Source organism: Electrophorus electricus, chromosome 5, assembly GCF_041902795.1.
Source record: "Electrophorus electricus isolate QZ-2024a chromosome 5, ASM4190279v1, whole genome shotgun sequence".
In the NCBI taxonomy this organism is placed as follows: Eukaryota; Metazoa; Chordata; class Actinopteri; order Gymnotiformes; family Gymnotidae; genus Electrophorus; species Electrophorus electricus.
This window is the reverse complement of record NC_137501.1, coordinates 1,752,501-1,769,431: the sequence shown is the minus strand read 5'-3', so window position 1 is coordinate 1,769,431 and position 16,931 is coordinate 1,752,501. Positions and strand designations below refer to the sequence as shown.

The 16,931-nt window shown below is 45.1% G+C and overlaps 1 protein-coding gene across 3 annotated transcripts; it reads right to left on the bottom strand.

Moving 5' to 3' along the window:
- Window positions 1-48: 48 nt before the first annotated feature.
- Window positions 49-16,790, bottom strand: cdca2 (cell division cycle associated 2). 3 transcript variants are annotated; one of them, XM_081714927.1, is made up of 13 exons: window positions 16,768-16,790; window positions 15,447-15,600; window positions 15,122-15,252; window positions 14,789-14,966; window positions 14,071-14,258; window positions 11,610-11,721; window positions 11,128-11,456; window positions 10,573-10,624; window positions 9,652-9,783; window positions 8,794-8,903; window positions 8,068-8,145; window positions 2,655-2,805; window positions 49-1,327 (listed from the first exon to the last, which is right to left on the bottom strand). In XM_081714927.1, exons 2-13 carry the CDS (start codon window positions 15,586-15,588, stop codon window positions 300-302), a joined length of 2,631 nt encoding a protein of 876 aa, XP_081571053.1. In that variant the 5' UTR covers window positions 15,589-15,600; window positions 16,768-16,790; the 3' UTR covers window positions 49-299. The 3 variants fall into 3 exon arrangements, with proteins under 3 accessions (XP_081571053.1, XP_026881777.2, XP_026881778.2); XM_027025976.3 differs by lacking the exon at window positions 16,768-16,790 and adding an exon at window positions 15,847-16,034; XM_027025977.3 differs by lacking the exon at window positions 16,768-16,790 and adding an exon at window positions 15,847-16,034 and having other exon boundaries at window positions 15,447-15,590.
- Between the last annotated feature and the right edge of the window lie 141 nt (window positions 16,791-16,931).

Here is a 16,931-nt window from a genome sequence, read left to right as displayed (position 1 = left end):
TCACCTGTGAACAATAATATAGATGTAAAAAGGCTGTAACTTCAAAAATCAGGTTTACATAGAAGATTTAATAAACAGAAAATTCCAGCAGTAAATCACGTTACTGCACTGAACAGTGTAATTTTCAACTAACATGCCAAATATTTACTGACAGAGCAAACTGTTTTTTTTTTTTGTTCAAAGTTAGCAAATAATCAGGAGCTAAAAGCGACTTAAAGTTCATTTTAAAAACACTGTAAAAAGGCAAGCCAACAGAACTCGCCTGCAGTTCCAGAACCCCTCCCATAGTTCCATGGGTGTTAGTCTGCCTGGTTGAGCTCCTCCTCCCTGGGGGCCAGTGGTAGAGGTGGCGCTTCCAGCACAGCGCTCAGTCTGCCCCGTGTCTTCCTTCGGCTTGCCGTACTCTGTTCCGGGGGCGTGCGCTCCACCCAGGCAAGTCCGCTGGCCTGCGCGTCCACGCTCAGCCGGTTCCTCAGACTGCGACGCACCGAGCCCCGCCCCTTCACTGTTGGCTTCAGGATGTCTTCGATGGAGAAGTCTACCTGTTGCCATGACTCCAGAACAGGCTCAGCATTCTCACCGCCATCTCGCCATCCCTCACCTGAGATCTCGCTAATCTTGCTTGGTCCCACAGCCACTGAAGGCTTATCCAGACTTTCCTTATTTTTCTCTTCTGTTTTTGCCCCCAATATGCTCTGGTGATCCTCCTCCTCCTCCTCCTCAGTGGACTTCACCCGCAGGTTTTTCCGACCCCTCTGAACCCGAGCCTGCCTGCTTCCGTTTGGAGTTTTCCGCTCCAGTTCCCCGCCTTTATCCTGGTCTAATGTGCCGGTGAAGTCTCCTGCGTTTCCCACAGTAAAGGCGTGACTGCCGTCCTCTTGCAGACAGACCTTGGGCTTGGCGGGAACGCCTTGGGATTTGGCCGGATCACTCATCTGCCCTCCGGTTGTGGACTCCAATGGAGATTCTTCCACGTGTTGGCGCTTTCCCATCATTCCCCCAGAGACCTTCTCCATTTCCGACTTAGAAACGTTCCAGCTACGGCGACGAGTGAGTGGTCTTCCACGGTTGCGCTTGGCTCTGGGAGCAACTGATCCCACATTACCTGTGTGCGACACTCCTGAAGGTGCTACGCCAACTTCTGATTCGCTGGCTGGAGTGTCCCACACAGGGGTGCAGGTGATCCCATTGGTGACCTCATTGGCTTGCGAGAAGCGGCTATGCCACAGGGTGTCCGCAGTCCGCAGATTGGCTGTCTCCTCAGAGGGGCGGGTCTTTCCGTATTGAATGCTGGGAGACGTCGTTTGCCTGCAGTCTGGATTTGCAGCTGTAGATGATAAAGTATTACTTCTTCAGAAAGGGAGATGAACATAACAACAACAACAACAATTATTAAATTTGTGAACACACATGATTTTTATAAGAACTATCTGACTAGTCATCTCTCTGTCCTGCCTCCAGAAAGGAACGGCCAAACAAGTTTACCTTTACAGCATCTTATTGAGAGACTCCCGTATCCCTCAAGATGATAGTACTCACACTCCACACTGGAATCAAAGCAAGACTTAAGGGTTGCCAGGAGCAAATTCCTCCTGCTCTTTCAGGTGGATTACGCCAGGATCAATTCCATGACAGCAGTACGTGTGCGTTTGCTAACATCCCTGTAGTGGTTTCTCTGTGGTTCAAATGGGTTTTCCACACTCAGACTGCTGAGGCTTTCATGCTCTTTCAAGTCTCACCTGTCTGTGGGAAGCTGTGACTTCAGGAACAGTGAGCATGTCAAATGTCTTTTTACTGGTTCGGTTCTTATGTGAGAGCCACAATGCCAGGGTTTTGTGACATTGCGGCTTTTTGTACTGCAGAGATACAAGATTCCCTCCTCCTAGCGGAGGGACGGGAGTCTCCCTTCTTCTAGTGGACGGGATGCTCCCTGAAGGGCCACAGTGTTGGCCAGTTAAGCATTTACCTGATTTAACACCACTGATTCCACTTGGTCATTTACAAAACACCTCATGAGCAGAGCTGCGTGTTTTGAACCACGTGACTGTGGTGTCTGGTTAAAGGACCCCAGCTGGAGCCTCTAGTATTAAGTGAAATTCCTTCAGCTCTTCTGGCCAGAGAACACTACACACTGTGGTGTTCACTGTCCATAAAGACCACTACATACATAAACACCACTGTAGTGTTCTCAGGACACAGAGCACATTATGTAAACACAAACACTGTGTTCAAGTCATTAAAGAATGATTAAAAAAAATATCTTTAACTTCTGCAGGAAGCAGTTCAGAGAATGACCAGTTTTCCCGTGTGATGGGAAAGTGATGACAGACATTAAACACAGAACACAGCCAACATATCAGAGCCATTAGGGGGGGTGAGGACCCTCCTGTGGTGTGGAGACAGCAAACAGGTGAAAGCTTTTCCCTCCCCATGTTTACAAAAACAGTCAAAAACTACCAACACAAGTTCCTCACAAATACATATGCTAATGCTTATGTTAATATTCTAAATGTTCCTGCATATGCTAATGTTCCTACTATAAACCAACCAATCAAATGTTACACTTTCAGAAGTTTAATGCTGGTACTTCACCAGGTACATTATGGACACCGTCAGCTCCTGGAGAGCAGGCAAGGGTTCCTCATTGAGCTGACCTTGGGTGAGTCGTGGTGGGGTGCCGTTCAGGATGGCAGTGGCGGCCTCGAAGATGGGGCTGAGCATGGGATTCCTGGAAGCATAATCCCTCTTCCCGTACAGGGAACGGTCCACCTCCTTACTCCCGAACCGCCTGTTCGCTGCCGCGGTCTTCGGACAAAAACAAAACGACCGTCGGGTTACCACACGAGGCTAAAAATGTGACCTTTGGTTGGTTGCATTAAAGCTGTCAGTGCTTCAGTAAAGGGTGTAGCAGGATTAGTATGGGTACTTGTGATTGGCTACGGGATGCATCTCAACAATAAACAAACAAAATAAGTATGCAAGCAATCTGTTCATCTTAGATGTGAAAACCACATTTGGAAGAGAATCAGAGGGGATTCAGAACGTGTTCACTTTTTGCCCTTTATTGTACCGCAGAATTCCTTTGAAATGGACAAAACTCATGTCTGCTCATAACCAAGTGCTTACACACACACACACCTTAATCAAAAATTATATAAAATGAGAGACTAAGTATCCAGAACCTTGAGATGCTTCTAGAATTTGACTGGAGTGAATTCATGGAATGCAGTTTAGAAAGGTACACAATTCACATTCCACGTCAGGACTAAAATGAGTCCAACGTCCAGGGAACTCTATAGACCTCTGTGACCAAACGGAGGGGAGGCACAGGTCCTCTACAAGACTATAAAACCAGTTCTAAAGCTCTGAGCGTTTCTCAGGATCACAGTGACCTTGATCATTGTGAAGCAGAAGAAGATTGGAGATCAGACCTCATGGCTGAGTAGGCCTTGGTCAGCGCGGTGACCAATAACAATTCTCACACTTCAGAAGTCCTCTGTAGAGATGGTAGAACCTGTGTGATGCACAACCATCTGAACAGCACTCCAGCAGCTGCACCTTCACGGTAGAGAGGCCGGCCGGAAACCACTCCTGAGTAAATGACAGGCTGGCCTGCTTGGAGTTGGCCAAACTGCAGTTAAAGTGCTCTGAGAATGAGGAATATTATCCTCTGGTATGAGACAAAAACTGAACTCTGTGTGAAGAACTGCAGGCACTGTGACAAGTGAAAACCAGGTAGTGCCAATCACTCGACTAATGCCACCCCAGTGGTAGCGCCAGGCTGTGAGGGCGTTTCTCAGCGGTAGGGACAGGGAGACTGTTGAGAACCGATTGAAGGATGAATGCAGCCAAATACAAAAAGGGGTCCTTGAAGAGAACTTGCTGCAGAGTTCCCGTGATGACAGACTGGATGCAAACAGCGCTGGAGTCTCTGACTGTCCTTGAGCGGACATCTGTGGAGAGGGCTAAAGATGGCAGTTCACAGATGCTTCTCACCCAGGCTGACTGAGCTTGAGAGGATCTGCCAGGAGAAATGGGCTAACCTGCCAAAATCCAGGTGTGCCAAGCTTGTTTAGGCTGACCCAAGGAAACATGAAAGCTGTAGCTACTGCCAAATGGGGCTTCTACAAAAGTACCGGATTAACAGTCCGTGTACTTATGCAAATCGGGGTTCCCACGCCAAGTCAAATGTGAAATTCCTTGAATTTTACAGTCTAAAAAGCTGAATTTTCATGACCTGTATTGAGTGAGAAAATAGGCTACCCATGTGAGTGAGCAAACAACCCAGCCAAGGTATTTTAAACCCATCAGCTTGCACACTTTAGTAGTTCACAAAACTAGTCTTTAGTAAAATACTTTCACTGCTTTAATAGGCTCCAACTTGACCTATATATCCTTCTAAACAAACTGCCACAAACAAACACTCATTTTTAAATGGGAACAAACTTAATTTACATGGATATCACTTCCTTGAAGGCTTACATAAACTTACCTCTGAAGCATTAAAACGCTTTAGATCAACATTAAACACAAAACACCGAAAACAGAACTAAACTACATAATCCAGCTACTCTTTCCAAACACACACTTTAGTTTTGTTGATTTCTTGTGCTTTTCCCCGTTAAATGTACTTGGATCTTTTTCTGTACAATTTCTACACAAATTAATTTACTGTGTTTATGCTTTCAGTGCTCTGAAGGATTTTCTGTTTGTAATCACATTCATCCGAGTTCCTTCAGCGTTTTGTCAGCAGAGAATTCCACGTCAACTTTACCTGCATGAATGACTTTGGTTTTGTCTGTAATGTTTATGGGCATACATATGGACATTGTTTGCATTAACCACATCAGGCTTGAAAAAACAATCCATAATCGTGATGACATTAGAAAGATTCACATCCAGAACAGCAATCACAGGTCTGAGGTTCGAGCTGCTACCTCTTTTGAAAATGACAAGTGAAAAGGTGAAAGGTCAAATTTGCAGGCACCGTGGGTCTCTGCAACCCAACTTCTGGAGCAGTTCAGGAGTCACTTCTCCAGGGTTGGGGAATTTGCCTGCCTCTACTGTACTCTCATGTGTCTTCGGGTCTGCCAGTTTCATCATCATTCCCTCTGAAAGACATTCTCTGCCCTTGTTTTATAGAATTAACCTGTTTCTCCAATAGCTGTGGCTCCACTCTCTCCTTGTGCAGGAGAATCCTTCAGTAGCCAGTCCAAATTACCTAAGAACTGACTTGCATTGTAATCTGAGACATCTGCACTTTTTTTTTTTTTTAAAACGCTCTGTGCAAAATGTCCACAATTAAAAACACAGTATGGACACATACAGTATGGATTCAGGTTTCTATTGGTCTTGAAACTTAAAAGGGGACGTATTTACACAAGTCAACACCGTTCCACGGGGCAGGGGTTTCTAAGTCCAGTCCTGGAAGGCCAGAATCCAGGAGAGTTGTGTGACTGGTCTGCTCAGACACGCCTACTGAACCTGGCGACCAAGGAGTTGAACCAGGTAATGCTGGATCAGTTGGTGGCAAACCCTCACCCAGGAGGTCAGAATTCAATGAGGTTTGGTGAATGAGGTTTGCTTAAACAACTAATCAATCGACAGGTTTAGTGGGTAGAAAAGATGTTGGAGGGGCAACTTGGGGGTGGGTGCAGTGGTGTCTCAGTGGTGAAGGTACTGGACTGGTAATCAGAAGGTTGCTAGTTCAAGTCCCACCACTGCCAGCTTGCCACTGTTGGGCCCCTGAGCAAGACCCTTAACGCTCAATTACTCAAATTGTACTCAGTCATAATTGTAAGTCGCTTTGGATAAAAGCGTCAGGCTAAACACCATAAATGTAAATGGGGGATATAATGCTAATGACCCCACTTGACATAGAAAGAGGAGTCACATCTGAACGGGTTGTTTTAGCCCGTGTTTTCTGACATAGGCAGCCCATAAAAAACTGACTGGGGTGTCTTATTTCTCAGTTTAGGGGTTGGTAGGCACTCCAGACACACACACATATGTGCACAAGCACTGAAAAAGTGAACTGTGTGTTAAAGTTGACATTAGGTCCATCCAGTGAAAGCTGTACAGGCTTTGTAATTTAACCCTTCAGTGTCAACGTCTGGAAAGCTTCCATCATGTACTCTGCTGTGCCCTGGGCTATGAGCTCACACTAAGCTACACACAACACTGGCAGACTCCCCTCCTGTCTGGTATAAGAATTAATTAAATACACGGATAAATACTAGCAGCAGAGTCTCAGTTAGTCCAGCATTAACGGTCATTAGCTCAAAACCCAGTTAGATACGTTTTTAATTCTGTCAGCAAAGAATAATGCTACCTACCAAACACTCTGATGATAACCAGCTAGCAGGCTAATTTTGTAGCTACGTTCCACCGTGTTGACGGCCTGTGCGACCAACTGGACTCGGCGAGCTTTCAGCGGCGAGTCTGCAGGGTCTCCACTGGCAATAAGCCAGGATACGCTTCACGCCGTCTCATGCTACCCTCGCTGGTACTGGGGGAGGGAGAGGCTGTTCTTACCACTGCTGCACTCTCAGCAAGGACTGCAGTAGTGTGACCATGACGCTCCTCTCTGCTTCAGACGCCCGCGTGACTTTCACTGTTTGTGTGGCCACAAAGGTCTCCCGCTCCCACAGATCGATGCTAGTTTTACAAACTTTACGATCAGCTTCTGGTGTTTTCTCTCATCAGCCAGTAGAGAAGTCGTCCTCCTCTAGCTAAAGCCCTTGAAGTGGGTATTTCTCCTGCTATCGTTGCCTTCATTGGCAGGCAGATTACTGGAGACTGTGGATCTCCACTCGAGTGACTGCCAGTTAGTGGCGTGTGAGAAGCAGATAGATGGCGTGGGAAAATCAAGGAGCCATAACAACCCCACACAGTACGGTAAACCAGTGAAAATATAACTGATTAATGGCAGCTAAAATTTAAGACACTACAAACAAAATTCCCCAATATTCCATGACTTGGCTCCCCAAAGATGACCAAATCCTGGAACATACTGCATAAATAATATCTGGAATAGATAGCCATAAAATCTATGACATTCCAGAAATGTCATGACACAGGACTTCATTGGCTCCCTGTAGCTGCACGCATCACATTTAAAACCTTGATGCTTGCCTACAAAGCCAAAGATGGACCAGCCCCTTCATACATGAGGTCAATGGTCAAAGCCTGATCCGTACCTCGAGTACTTCGAACCTCAAGTACGGCTCGGCTTGAAATACCTTGCTTCAGGTCTCATGGACGACAAGCATCGAGACTATTTTCTGTTCTGGCTCCAAGATGGTGGAATGAACTCCCACTGCTGTCTGGACAGCAGAGTTCCTTGCAGTCTTCAAACACAGACTGAAGACCCATCTATTTGCAGAATTTTTAAAGGACAACTGACACTGCTCCCATATTGACTGACTACATTAGTACGTTTTGTAGGGTATTGTTTATCATGTTGTTTAACAAACTCTAGCACTTATAACATTTATTGTTTAAGATCAACCTTATGTATTTTGCACTTCTATGTATCACAGCATTCTAGTTCATAGGTATGTTTAATTCTAACCTACTGTACTGTACTTGGATATATTCTATGAGAAAATGACAAAGCACTTTTCTAAGTCGCTCTGGACAAGAGCATCTGCTAAATGCTATAAATGTAAATGGTGTTTAATAACCTTTTAATGTTTTAAAAACATATTTACACTTGTCATTATAGATTACTGTGTGTAGACTGATGGGTTCTACAAAACTGTACAAAAAGTGAAGTGTCTGAATACTTTCTGAACACAGCGTGTATACAAAAAATGTGTATACAAAAAATCAACTAATACTTGTACAAAATGTTCATTACCCCAACAACTCCCTTAAACCAGACAGCTCATATATTAGTTCATGAAATTACCTCTCCTCATGTCTAAGAAGCTTTGAAAAATGAAGGCTAAACTGCCAAGCTAAGCAAGCCCCACAGTTGCTCCCCACCTGCATGGGCCCTGCTGTTCATTAGGTACTGTGACAAGTATGTAGGACTGATTCAAACAGACGAGAGGAGCACAATACCTTCATCTTCCCCTTGGCGGCGCTGGCGGCCGAGCGAGAGCTCCTCCTGCTCTCTGGAGCGTCGCACCCAGCTGGAGACTGAAACACAGAAGCAGCATGTGGTGAAGAGGCACTTTATAACGGCCTGGACCGTCTCCACCATCACGACTGTTATGGAGGCAATTTCACTGTAGAATGAAGTTGAGCGAGTCTGATTGGCTGCTTGCAAGTAAAGCAGGTGACTCTAGAAAGCCTCCGCCATCCCATCCTGGTGCTTATTTAATGCTAGAGTATAAATTTCACACTGTCAAGGTTGCCTGTGCCCTTCACTCTGACCGTGATGCTGCATAAATATGCTGTGTTAAACTGCACATCTCAAGGGAGGCCAGTGTGGCCACAACACACCAAACACAGAGACAAAAACCAAGGCCATGGACCGCAGAGGACCCAGACCGGATCCAGTTATATTCTCTTTTCTGTATGTTATAAAACTAAGTATGACTTTTATTTTCTTCTTTTTGCACGATTTTCCAAAGAATTTAAAGCTTGGCTTGTGGAGAGGTGTGGGGGGTGAGTGATGACCCCACCTCACCCCTCCCCTCCCCTCCCCTCCCAACACACACACACACACACACACACACACACTTCCAGGAATTCCTGAAACCCAGGACCAGCCATGAGCCACCAATAGACCGGCTGTAGCAGTGCCCCCTGTAAGGCTCACAGAAGCAGTGCAGTGGAACACACCTTCCTTTTCCGGCTGCGAGAGCGAGGTGCTTTAGTAGTGGGAGCAGGAGATTTCAGCTCTGCCTCCTGCTGCTGTTGTTGTTGATGCTGTTCAGGGTTGGTCTCTGGTTCTGCAGAAGACAAAATAGCTGCTTCAGTTCTTCACCCCCAATCCACGTTCCAAACCAGCACTACAGTGCACAGCCATGACAGAGTTATACACAGAAACCAGTGCAGAAGGGTCATCTAAACCATTGTTTCCCAGTCCTAGTTCACTTTATGTGGCTGTGTTAGCTCAGTGGTGAAGGTACTGGACTAGTAATCAGAAGGTTGCCAGTTCAAGTCCCACCACTGCCAGGTTGCCACTGTTGGGCCCCTGAACAAATCCCTTAACCCTCAGTTAGATTCAGTCATATTGTTAAGTCACTTTGGATAAAAGTATCAGATAATTTATGTGAGAGATTGGCCATTTGGTCTGATCACATAATACAGTTCTCAGCTTTGTTTAAAAACTTAAGTTAAACATCAGGTGACAATCAATAAATGACTGACTGTCCAAATGTCATCTGACTGGTTTCATAGAAATGTCCTAAAGGCAGGAAGTCTCCGTAGGGCAACATATGTCCTGGAGACCCACCAGAAACCCTGTGGCATCTTTGCTCAGAAAGGAAACCGTTCATTTGCTTCCGGTCAACAGATGGAAACATTAAACTCGCATTCTGTTTCTTACGCCTGAAACCTGGAACGGCAATGGTCTCCAATAACCGCAAGCATGCGATAGTGTAACGGTGATGCACTTCTGGGAGGAATAAAAACTCCAGCGATCAAATTCACTACAGTAAACACACAGTGAGAGTCCTGCACAGCGTAAAACATCACCTGCTGCAGTTACAGGAGGATGTGTTAAAGGGGCATGGCTCTGGGGACCCTCGTCCTCTTGGAAGGCAGCATTCAGGAGCGAAGTGTCTGCAGCCAATGGGATCACATCTCCACCTCCAGCCTGGGTGGAGTCTGTTGGAACCATAGTTTACGCATCACATCAAGCCACTCAAAACATTTAGTAGAATTTTACATCACTTACATAAAAATTTTATATACTTAAATCACACACAGGGAAATGTATAAAATCAGATATCATAGTGTACAGTAAATGTATGCTGTAATTCATAAAACTCTTACATTCTCTACTCAAAATAAGCACTGCTGCAGGATTAGGATTAGGCGTATTCAAATCTGCCCCCCAAATCTAAATCTAGTCCTGGATTTTATAATCCCTGGAAGTAAGTGGGAATGCCTCGGAGAAGAGCCACTGCTGCTCGCGACAGAGAGGAGCCAATCGAGGGGGTTTGTGCATCTCGTGAGGATGCTCCAGACACATCCCACTGGAAGGAGGCCCAGAGGCGGAGCCGGCACACGCTGGAGGGATTATATCCCACAGCTGGCCTGAGAGCGTCTGTGTCTCCCACAGGAGGAGCTGGACTGTGCCACAGGGAGCAGAAAAGTATGAACGGATATTCTCAGCCTGCTACCAGGAAGAATGATGATGATGATGATGATGATGAAGATAACGGAGCACTTAATACAGGTAGGGCCACTCTGCTATCACAGCTGACTCCCATGTAAAGGAAGGTTCAAACCTGTTGCTCCTGGACATTGAGGATTGATTCCAACTGCTACGTTCCAGAAGGACACACACACTGATTTGCATAATATGATGAATGAATAAATTCCACATTCCACAAGCACCTATAAAAGTTACCATAGTTTTAAAATTATTTTTAAAATAGTTTAACAAATTACCTTTTCTGTCAACTGGTGGATTCTCAAATTCGTCCTCCATGAGGAAACTGATCTGGGGTGGATGAAATGGTACATTTACATCAACACTAAACATTGAAGCGCGAAGGGTCTGAACTGGGAGTCTCCACCTCTCGGACTACAACTAAAATTCACACTCTCGCGAGACCCTGCGTCCAGCCACTCTGAGCGCTTCTTCATGTGCTAGTTTAATGCGCGGTGCTGTCTTCTGTCCTGAGGCACAGCTTGACGGCACGAGCTGGGCTGTAAAGCCCAGACTATCATCAGCACCCAAACGGTGTCGGCTGCGAGGCCACATCTGTGAAAGACTGCTGCAAACGCTATAAAACCTTCTCAAAACCTCATTTAAAGCAGCAGAAACCTTTATTTTTTTATTTATTTATATATATATATATATATATATATATATATATATATATAGAGAGAGAGAGAGAGAGAGAGAGTCAAGACTGAGAGAGTCAAGACTGTCTCAAATAAATGTCCTGTCACAGCACTGTCATTTATACACACAATTGATTCGCCCGCAGATAAACTAACCTTCTGGGGGCCCACGAAGACATCTTCACAGCAAAGTCCTTCTGAACCACATCCGGGTCCAGTGAGGACCAGGGAACCGTCATGACTTTCGGGACTGCTGAAGTTGGGCTGGGGGAGAGGGGGCTCACATTGCTGGGGCGTTTTCAGAAGGGAGCGCTTGTGACCTGTGGATGACGGGGGGCACAAAGGGGTGGCCCCTCTCTGCAGTGGGGTGCTGGGAGGCAGGGTCTTGTCGAAGAACTCGGGCGAAAGAGGTGCTCCGAAACGAACCCGCTTCTTCCTGGACGCGGAGGAGACCTCGGTGACATGTGAGAGTGCAGGAATTTGGTCTGAGGAGCAATGAAATATGAAAGGTCTTTACTGAAAACTCATTATTCAGAACAACGTGTGTAATAAGGAGCTGACGACTGCGATTTTTTAGACTGTGTGCGCGCGCGTGTGTGTGTGTGTGTGTGTACGTGCGTGCTGGCATGATAACCGACCCGTTATGGTTGTCTCGGGCTGCGTCAACATGGGGAAAGACAGGAGCTTCGACTGTGAATCAGAATGCAGATCCTGAGTTGGCTTCAGGCTTTGGAGTTGGGAGAAGCCCACCTGCACAGCAGGGGAGAGCATCACACACAGTGACCCTCAGTAAATAACCTAGCATCACAATACCAGTCCTGGACACACAGGTGGGAAAAGCACTCACCTCATCACAGTACAGCACAGCAGTTCATTTCAGTTTAGATTCTATTAGATTAACATTACTGACCAACATACTGAATATTGGTCTGTGTATTATATGAGTAAAGAGAAAACATATCTATACAAGACAAATACAGTTGATAATAATGTTTTCTGTAATCCTTTTTAACACAATGACGAGTGCCTGTGAGCAACTGAGCAGCAGAATAGTGGGTGTTGAAGTGTGCCAAGTTTTGTTGTTAGACAAATATCACGTGGACCGAACTTCTTGTGAGTTGTGACAGGGCAAATGCTAGCACAGCCACAGGTTTGCAGAAGCAGAGTGGACCAACAGTGTGAGTCCACCATCCACAGGTCAGGACAACAGGCCCTCACTCTTGGTACTGACACCGAGGGCTCCATGACTTGGCAATCATTTATGAAGACAGTGGAGAAGTGTGTAATATGCAAATGAGCACTCTGAGTACCCCCTGCTGTTGTCCAATCAAAAAGGACCTCCCTAAAACAAAAACATCTGTGTTAAACCTCACTAAACGTCTTACTTATCTTCCAGAGTAGCTTGGTTTTGGAGTTACTGGTAGGGCCAAATAATTACTTCCCATAAGCTGCCACAGGGCATAATTATTGTACCTTTTGTAACTAAATTCAAACATTTCACAAACAAAACCCTTAAACCAATTTTAACCATGATGAATGTCTAAACCTAAAAAAAGGTTTCATTAATGCTGGAGCTATCCTTTAATGATAAAACAGAATGAAGGGACTTCCAGTAGGTGGGCGATGGGTGCACATTTCTAGGGCGTTATCAGGTCAGGGACGTTTTCTAATGAATATATTTTCATTATCTCTCCATCCCACTCTCCAGACTTGGAGTTGCTTCTCCAGTGCAAGAAATCACCAGAAACAGAAGGTGCTACATACTGGAGACATTACTGTTGTGAGCCTTCACTAATATTTGATCTGAAAGCTACCTTTCAATACAATTCAATACAATTATGATTTTTACAGCTAATTACACACGAGTTATCTAGACCTAACAGAACAAAATGGAGCTTTGTTCTTAGTATGAGACTTTAGGCCAGGCGTGATTAGAGAAATGAATGGGCACATTTAAAGTTGACAGGCAACCAGCAAGATAAAAGAGAAATTCCCAACTGACTCATGGCTGCGGCCTTGTGAGACAGAGACACGTCCTATTCACACAGAAACAGATGACATGGAAATAAACCAGGAGCTTCGTAAAATATTTACACTTTTTTTTGTCATTTTGTGGGACATTTCAGCGGGAACTCAAGAAAACTCAGGAGAACACAGCTACAATAAGAGAAAGTAGAAACCATCAGGTGACCATCAGCGCATACAAATGTAAAACCTGCCAATCAGAATTACGAAGACCTGTCCCAATCAATCAGACAAATAATATCGCAGCTCAAAAGGTCAGTGGTCCCAGACCATTTGGAGAGGATCAAGACATTCTGACAGCAGCCTGGACCACAGCCTAGCCAGCCTCTGCTAAAAGTCTGATAACGTGAGGAAAATTACCACATTGCCAGGTAGAGATGGACTGATGTACCCAGCCCACACGCCTGTTGTAGTAGAATCCAGAAAAATCCAGAATGTCTCACTCTCCTGTTACATGACTTTCTGCCAGTCTGATACTGAGAGCAGAGTAAACACTCATAAGAGTACATTACAACTAAACAACTAAAGGGGGTCTGATCATGGCAAGTCTTCAAGACGAACACCGCTTCATTTATAGCACGTGTTCACGTGTCTGATCAACCCTCAGGTAACACATTGATCTACCTGCACCTGCCAGTAATAAGTTTAGAATGAATGAACCTAGAAAGCAGGTCCCAGTTTGCTTATGATGGACATTCTCATGCAGGATGTGTTTTGGACATTTTATTATATTTTTATTTATTTATTTCCTCTGTTTCACTACTTATTCTACACCTTATTATTTATATGTTGCTATTGTAGTGTGCTTTGTCAGCCAGAGGAGGATGCCCCCCCTTTGATTCCTGTTTCTTATCAAGGTTTCTTCCTCATGCTCTAGGGAGTTTTTCCTCACCAGTCACCCTTGACATACGCCACAAAGCAGCTTTACAACTGTTGTAAAAAGCGCTATAGAAATAAATTTGACTTGACTCACGTTACCTGGCTCAGCGGCGCTAGTTCTACAATTACAGATTGCTCATGTGTGTGATAAAATAATGTGAACGCTCACGGTCTGGTAAACACTGATGCACTGACCCCTGGCTCCTGGTTTGGGGTGCCTGGGAGGTCACACAGGGGCTCCTCCTGAATCTCCTCCTCACACAAGCCCCGGGGAACTCTGCGGCGTCTCTTGGAGAGAGGGGGCGTGGCGGTGGGTGTGTCAGGGGGTGGGCAGATTCTTGAGATGAGCTGGCTTTCCCTCTGCCCCAAACAGCCCTCTGAGTCTGCACACACAGTCACGAGCAGAAAAACAGCATTTAAATATTGATGTATAAAGCAGATTTAAACCGACAAAAGGGCTGAACATAAAAGTCTGTTTGACCAACAAACAAGTATGACAAAAGTAGTAGAGAAGCACAGAAAGAACAGAAAATAATTAATACACTCATAATAAACATGCGTAAAACAAAACCAAAATCTCTGCATTACATATTTTAGTATGTAGTAGAGAAAACTAATAGGTTTCCACACAGAGGACTGCGTGGGGATTTTGTCTTATTCTGCCGTCAGAAGGAGGGGGTGAAATATTTCAGTCTGTGGACCACTGGTACAATGACAGTAATGTCCTTGCAAGCGTGTGTGTGTGTGTGTGTGTGTGTGTGTAGGCTACATTTCAGAAATACAGGTCAGGTGGGATACTGATGCATTTGCACTGGTTTAATGGTTAATGATCTTATTAGCTCAGGTGTGAGAGGATAAGTGACATTATAGCAGAACTTCAGAGACAAGCTCGTCCGTGCGAGGAGGAACCGACCAAGTGGAAGGTCTTTTGGCAGACTGCCTCCTACTTCCCACTCCCGCGAACCCTCGGCTCCTGTCAGTGGGGTGGACTGTCCAGAATTTTCCTCGTCTGCCCCCATCAGCCGCTGGAATGCAGCCATCTTCTGCTTTATAGAGTCACAGCCGGAGAACAGTGGGCTGGACAACATGTGCTTCACGGAGACAGGGAGATCGGGTCAGTATACTCGGCTGCTTTGCAACTGAATAGAGGCAGTTTATGAGAAAAACAACCTTGCACCAGGAGTTGAGATATGGCATCTGCTAATAATAATATCACTGATAACAGAAGACGCTGGCGGCCACACACCTGCGGGCTTCGGGGAGGTGTTTTCATGGCCTGCTTGGCTCGAAAGGAGATAAGGGAGCTGGTTTCGGGGGATCCCCTCAACCCGACTGTGGACCTCCTCCTTGCCTTCAGTTGCGACACTCTCGATTTATCTGAGATTTTTCAAAATGACGTCATTTATTTTTAATAACGAAACCCAGAAGACAGAACTAAATACAAGTCAACTGTCAAGTTGAAAGTGCAATATTTTAATTAGCATCTCTGCACCAAGTTAGCTTAGCTAACCTACACGGCCCGGAGAGACACAAACATCAGGTTTTTCTCTCACACTTAAGGCGAAACTCACTTTTGTCTTTGGGGAATGTTAAGAAACTGTCTGTTGATATCCCGAACTGAGATGGCGTGAGTTTGGAGAAGTCAACACCGTCCCCGCCTTCACTGTTCTGCCGGGACGCGGTCAGGGTGCCCAGCGGTGTTCGGCTCGCCATGGCTGCGGGAGTCTGTGCGTTAAACCCGAGATCGCGATGTGGCGAGTGAACGGACGAGCAAAAGAAACCGGGACAGCATTTAAAAATAAAACCTACTTAACTCAGCTGTCGATGCCTACCGTATGTAGCTAACGCTGGCTAAGCCGTTTCATATACATTAACGTTAAGTTATGACCTTTCGAGTTATGCAGCTATTTGGGCTATTAGGTAATGCTAGCGGGCTATGCTAAAGCTAACATTTCAAAATTCGCTCCTTACCGGCCGTAACAATGACACTCACAGTTGTCCCTGGCGCGCAAGCAATTTTACAAAACTTTCTTTAGAAATAAAAACACCTTTCCTGCTCACTAAAGCGTATGTATTTACACATACACCCATCAAAGGTGCCAAACGCACACAATCTAAACTAAATTCCGAGGAATATAACGAACATCTAGCTAGCTAAACTGAGGAGGGTAGAGTACCGCCCCAATCCCATATGAACTAGCCAATCACATGCTAAACATTGAACACGTGTTAGAAAACGGCGAATTATGAGTCGGCTAGTTGGGCAAACTCCGCCTCCAGTCTGAAGCAGTCCGGACAGTTGCAGACTTCTGTTAATTACACTTAATTTTATAAGCTCTTATTTCTGTTATTTACGCTTAATTTTATAAGCTCCCATATCTGTTATTTACCTTTAATGTTATAAGCTTTCATTTCTTTACACGTACTTTTCCATTGCTGTGTGACACTAAGTAAGAACACAGTGTACTTGATACCAGATAGCAAATCTTTGATGCTTCTCTCCAAAAGCACGTCTAAACGCATTAAAAATAAAAAATAAAACCAAAAATAACTGGTTTTTAAGTATTTTCTAAGTTACATGTGTTCACAGACGCCAGAAAATAGCCCCACACCGTAAATGCTAATGTCATTGATCAGGCATTGTCCAAAATATCCATGTCCACAGTATTCCATGAGCCAATCACAGTAAAACTAAAATGTTTGTGATTCTTTGCTGGCAGCATAACATACTGAACATGCATGGTGAGCATTCCTCCTCCTCAGAGATCACGTCCAGACACATGCTATTAGCAGTGAAGGCGTCCTCTTCATGCCCAACATTGCTAGTCTTTGCCATTTCTTTAGCATCACAACTACTGGCAATAAATAAATAAAATAAAAAAATGTACTTACTTTTGTAAAGTAATCCACAGTGTTCTATAATCTACACCAGCACAATGTGCTCTGGACATAGCCCAGCAAGCCATACACGAAAGACACCAATTACATCCAAACTCAGACAAAAGCAGATCTTGAGTGACACAATACCTTTTGGTGTCGTAGTTCAGCCCACGGCT

Coding starts and splice junctions, on each gene's coding strand:
- cdca2 (XM_081714927.1), bottom strand. CDS start 15,588: ATGGCGAGCCGAACACCGCTGGGCACCCTGACCGCGTCCCGGCAGAAC. Junction 15,253..15,446: donor AACATTCCCCAAAGACAAAA/GTGAGTTTCGCC, acceptor GAAAAATCTCAG/ATAAATCGAGAGTGTCGCAA. Junction 1,328..2,654: donor CCCACCACGACTCACCCAAG/GTCAGCTCAATG, acceptor TATCATCTACAG/CTGCAAATCCAGACTGCAGG.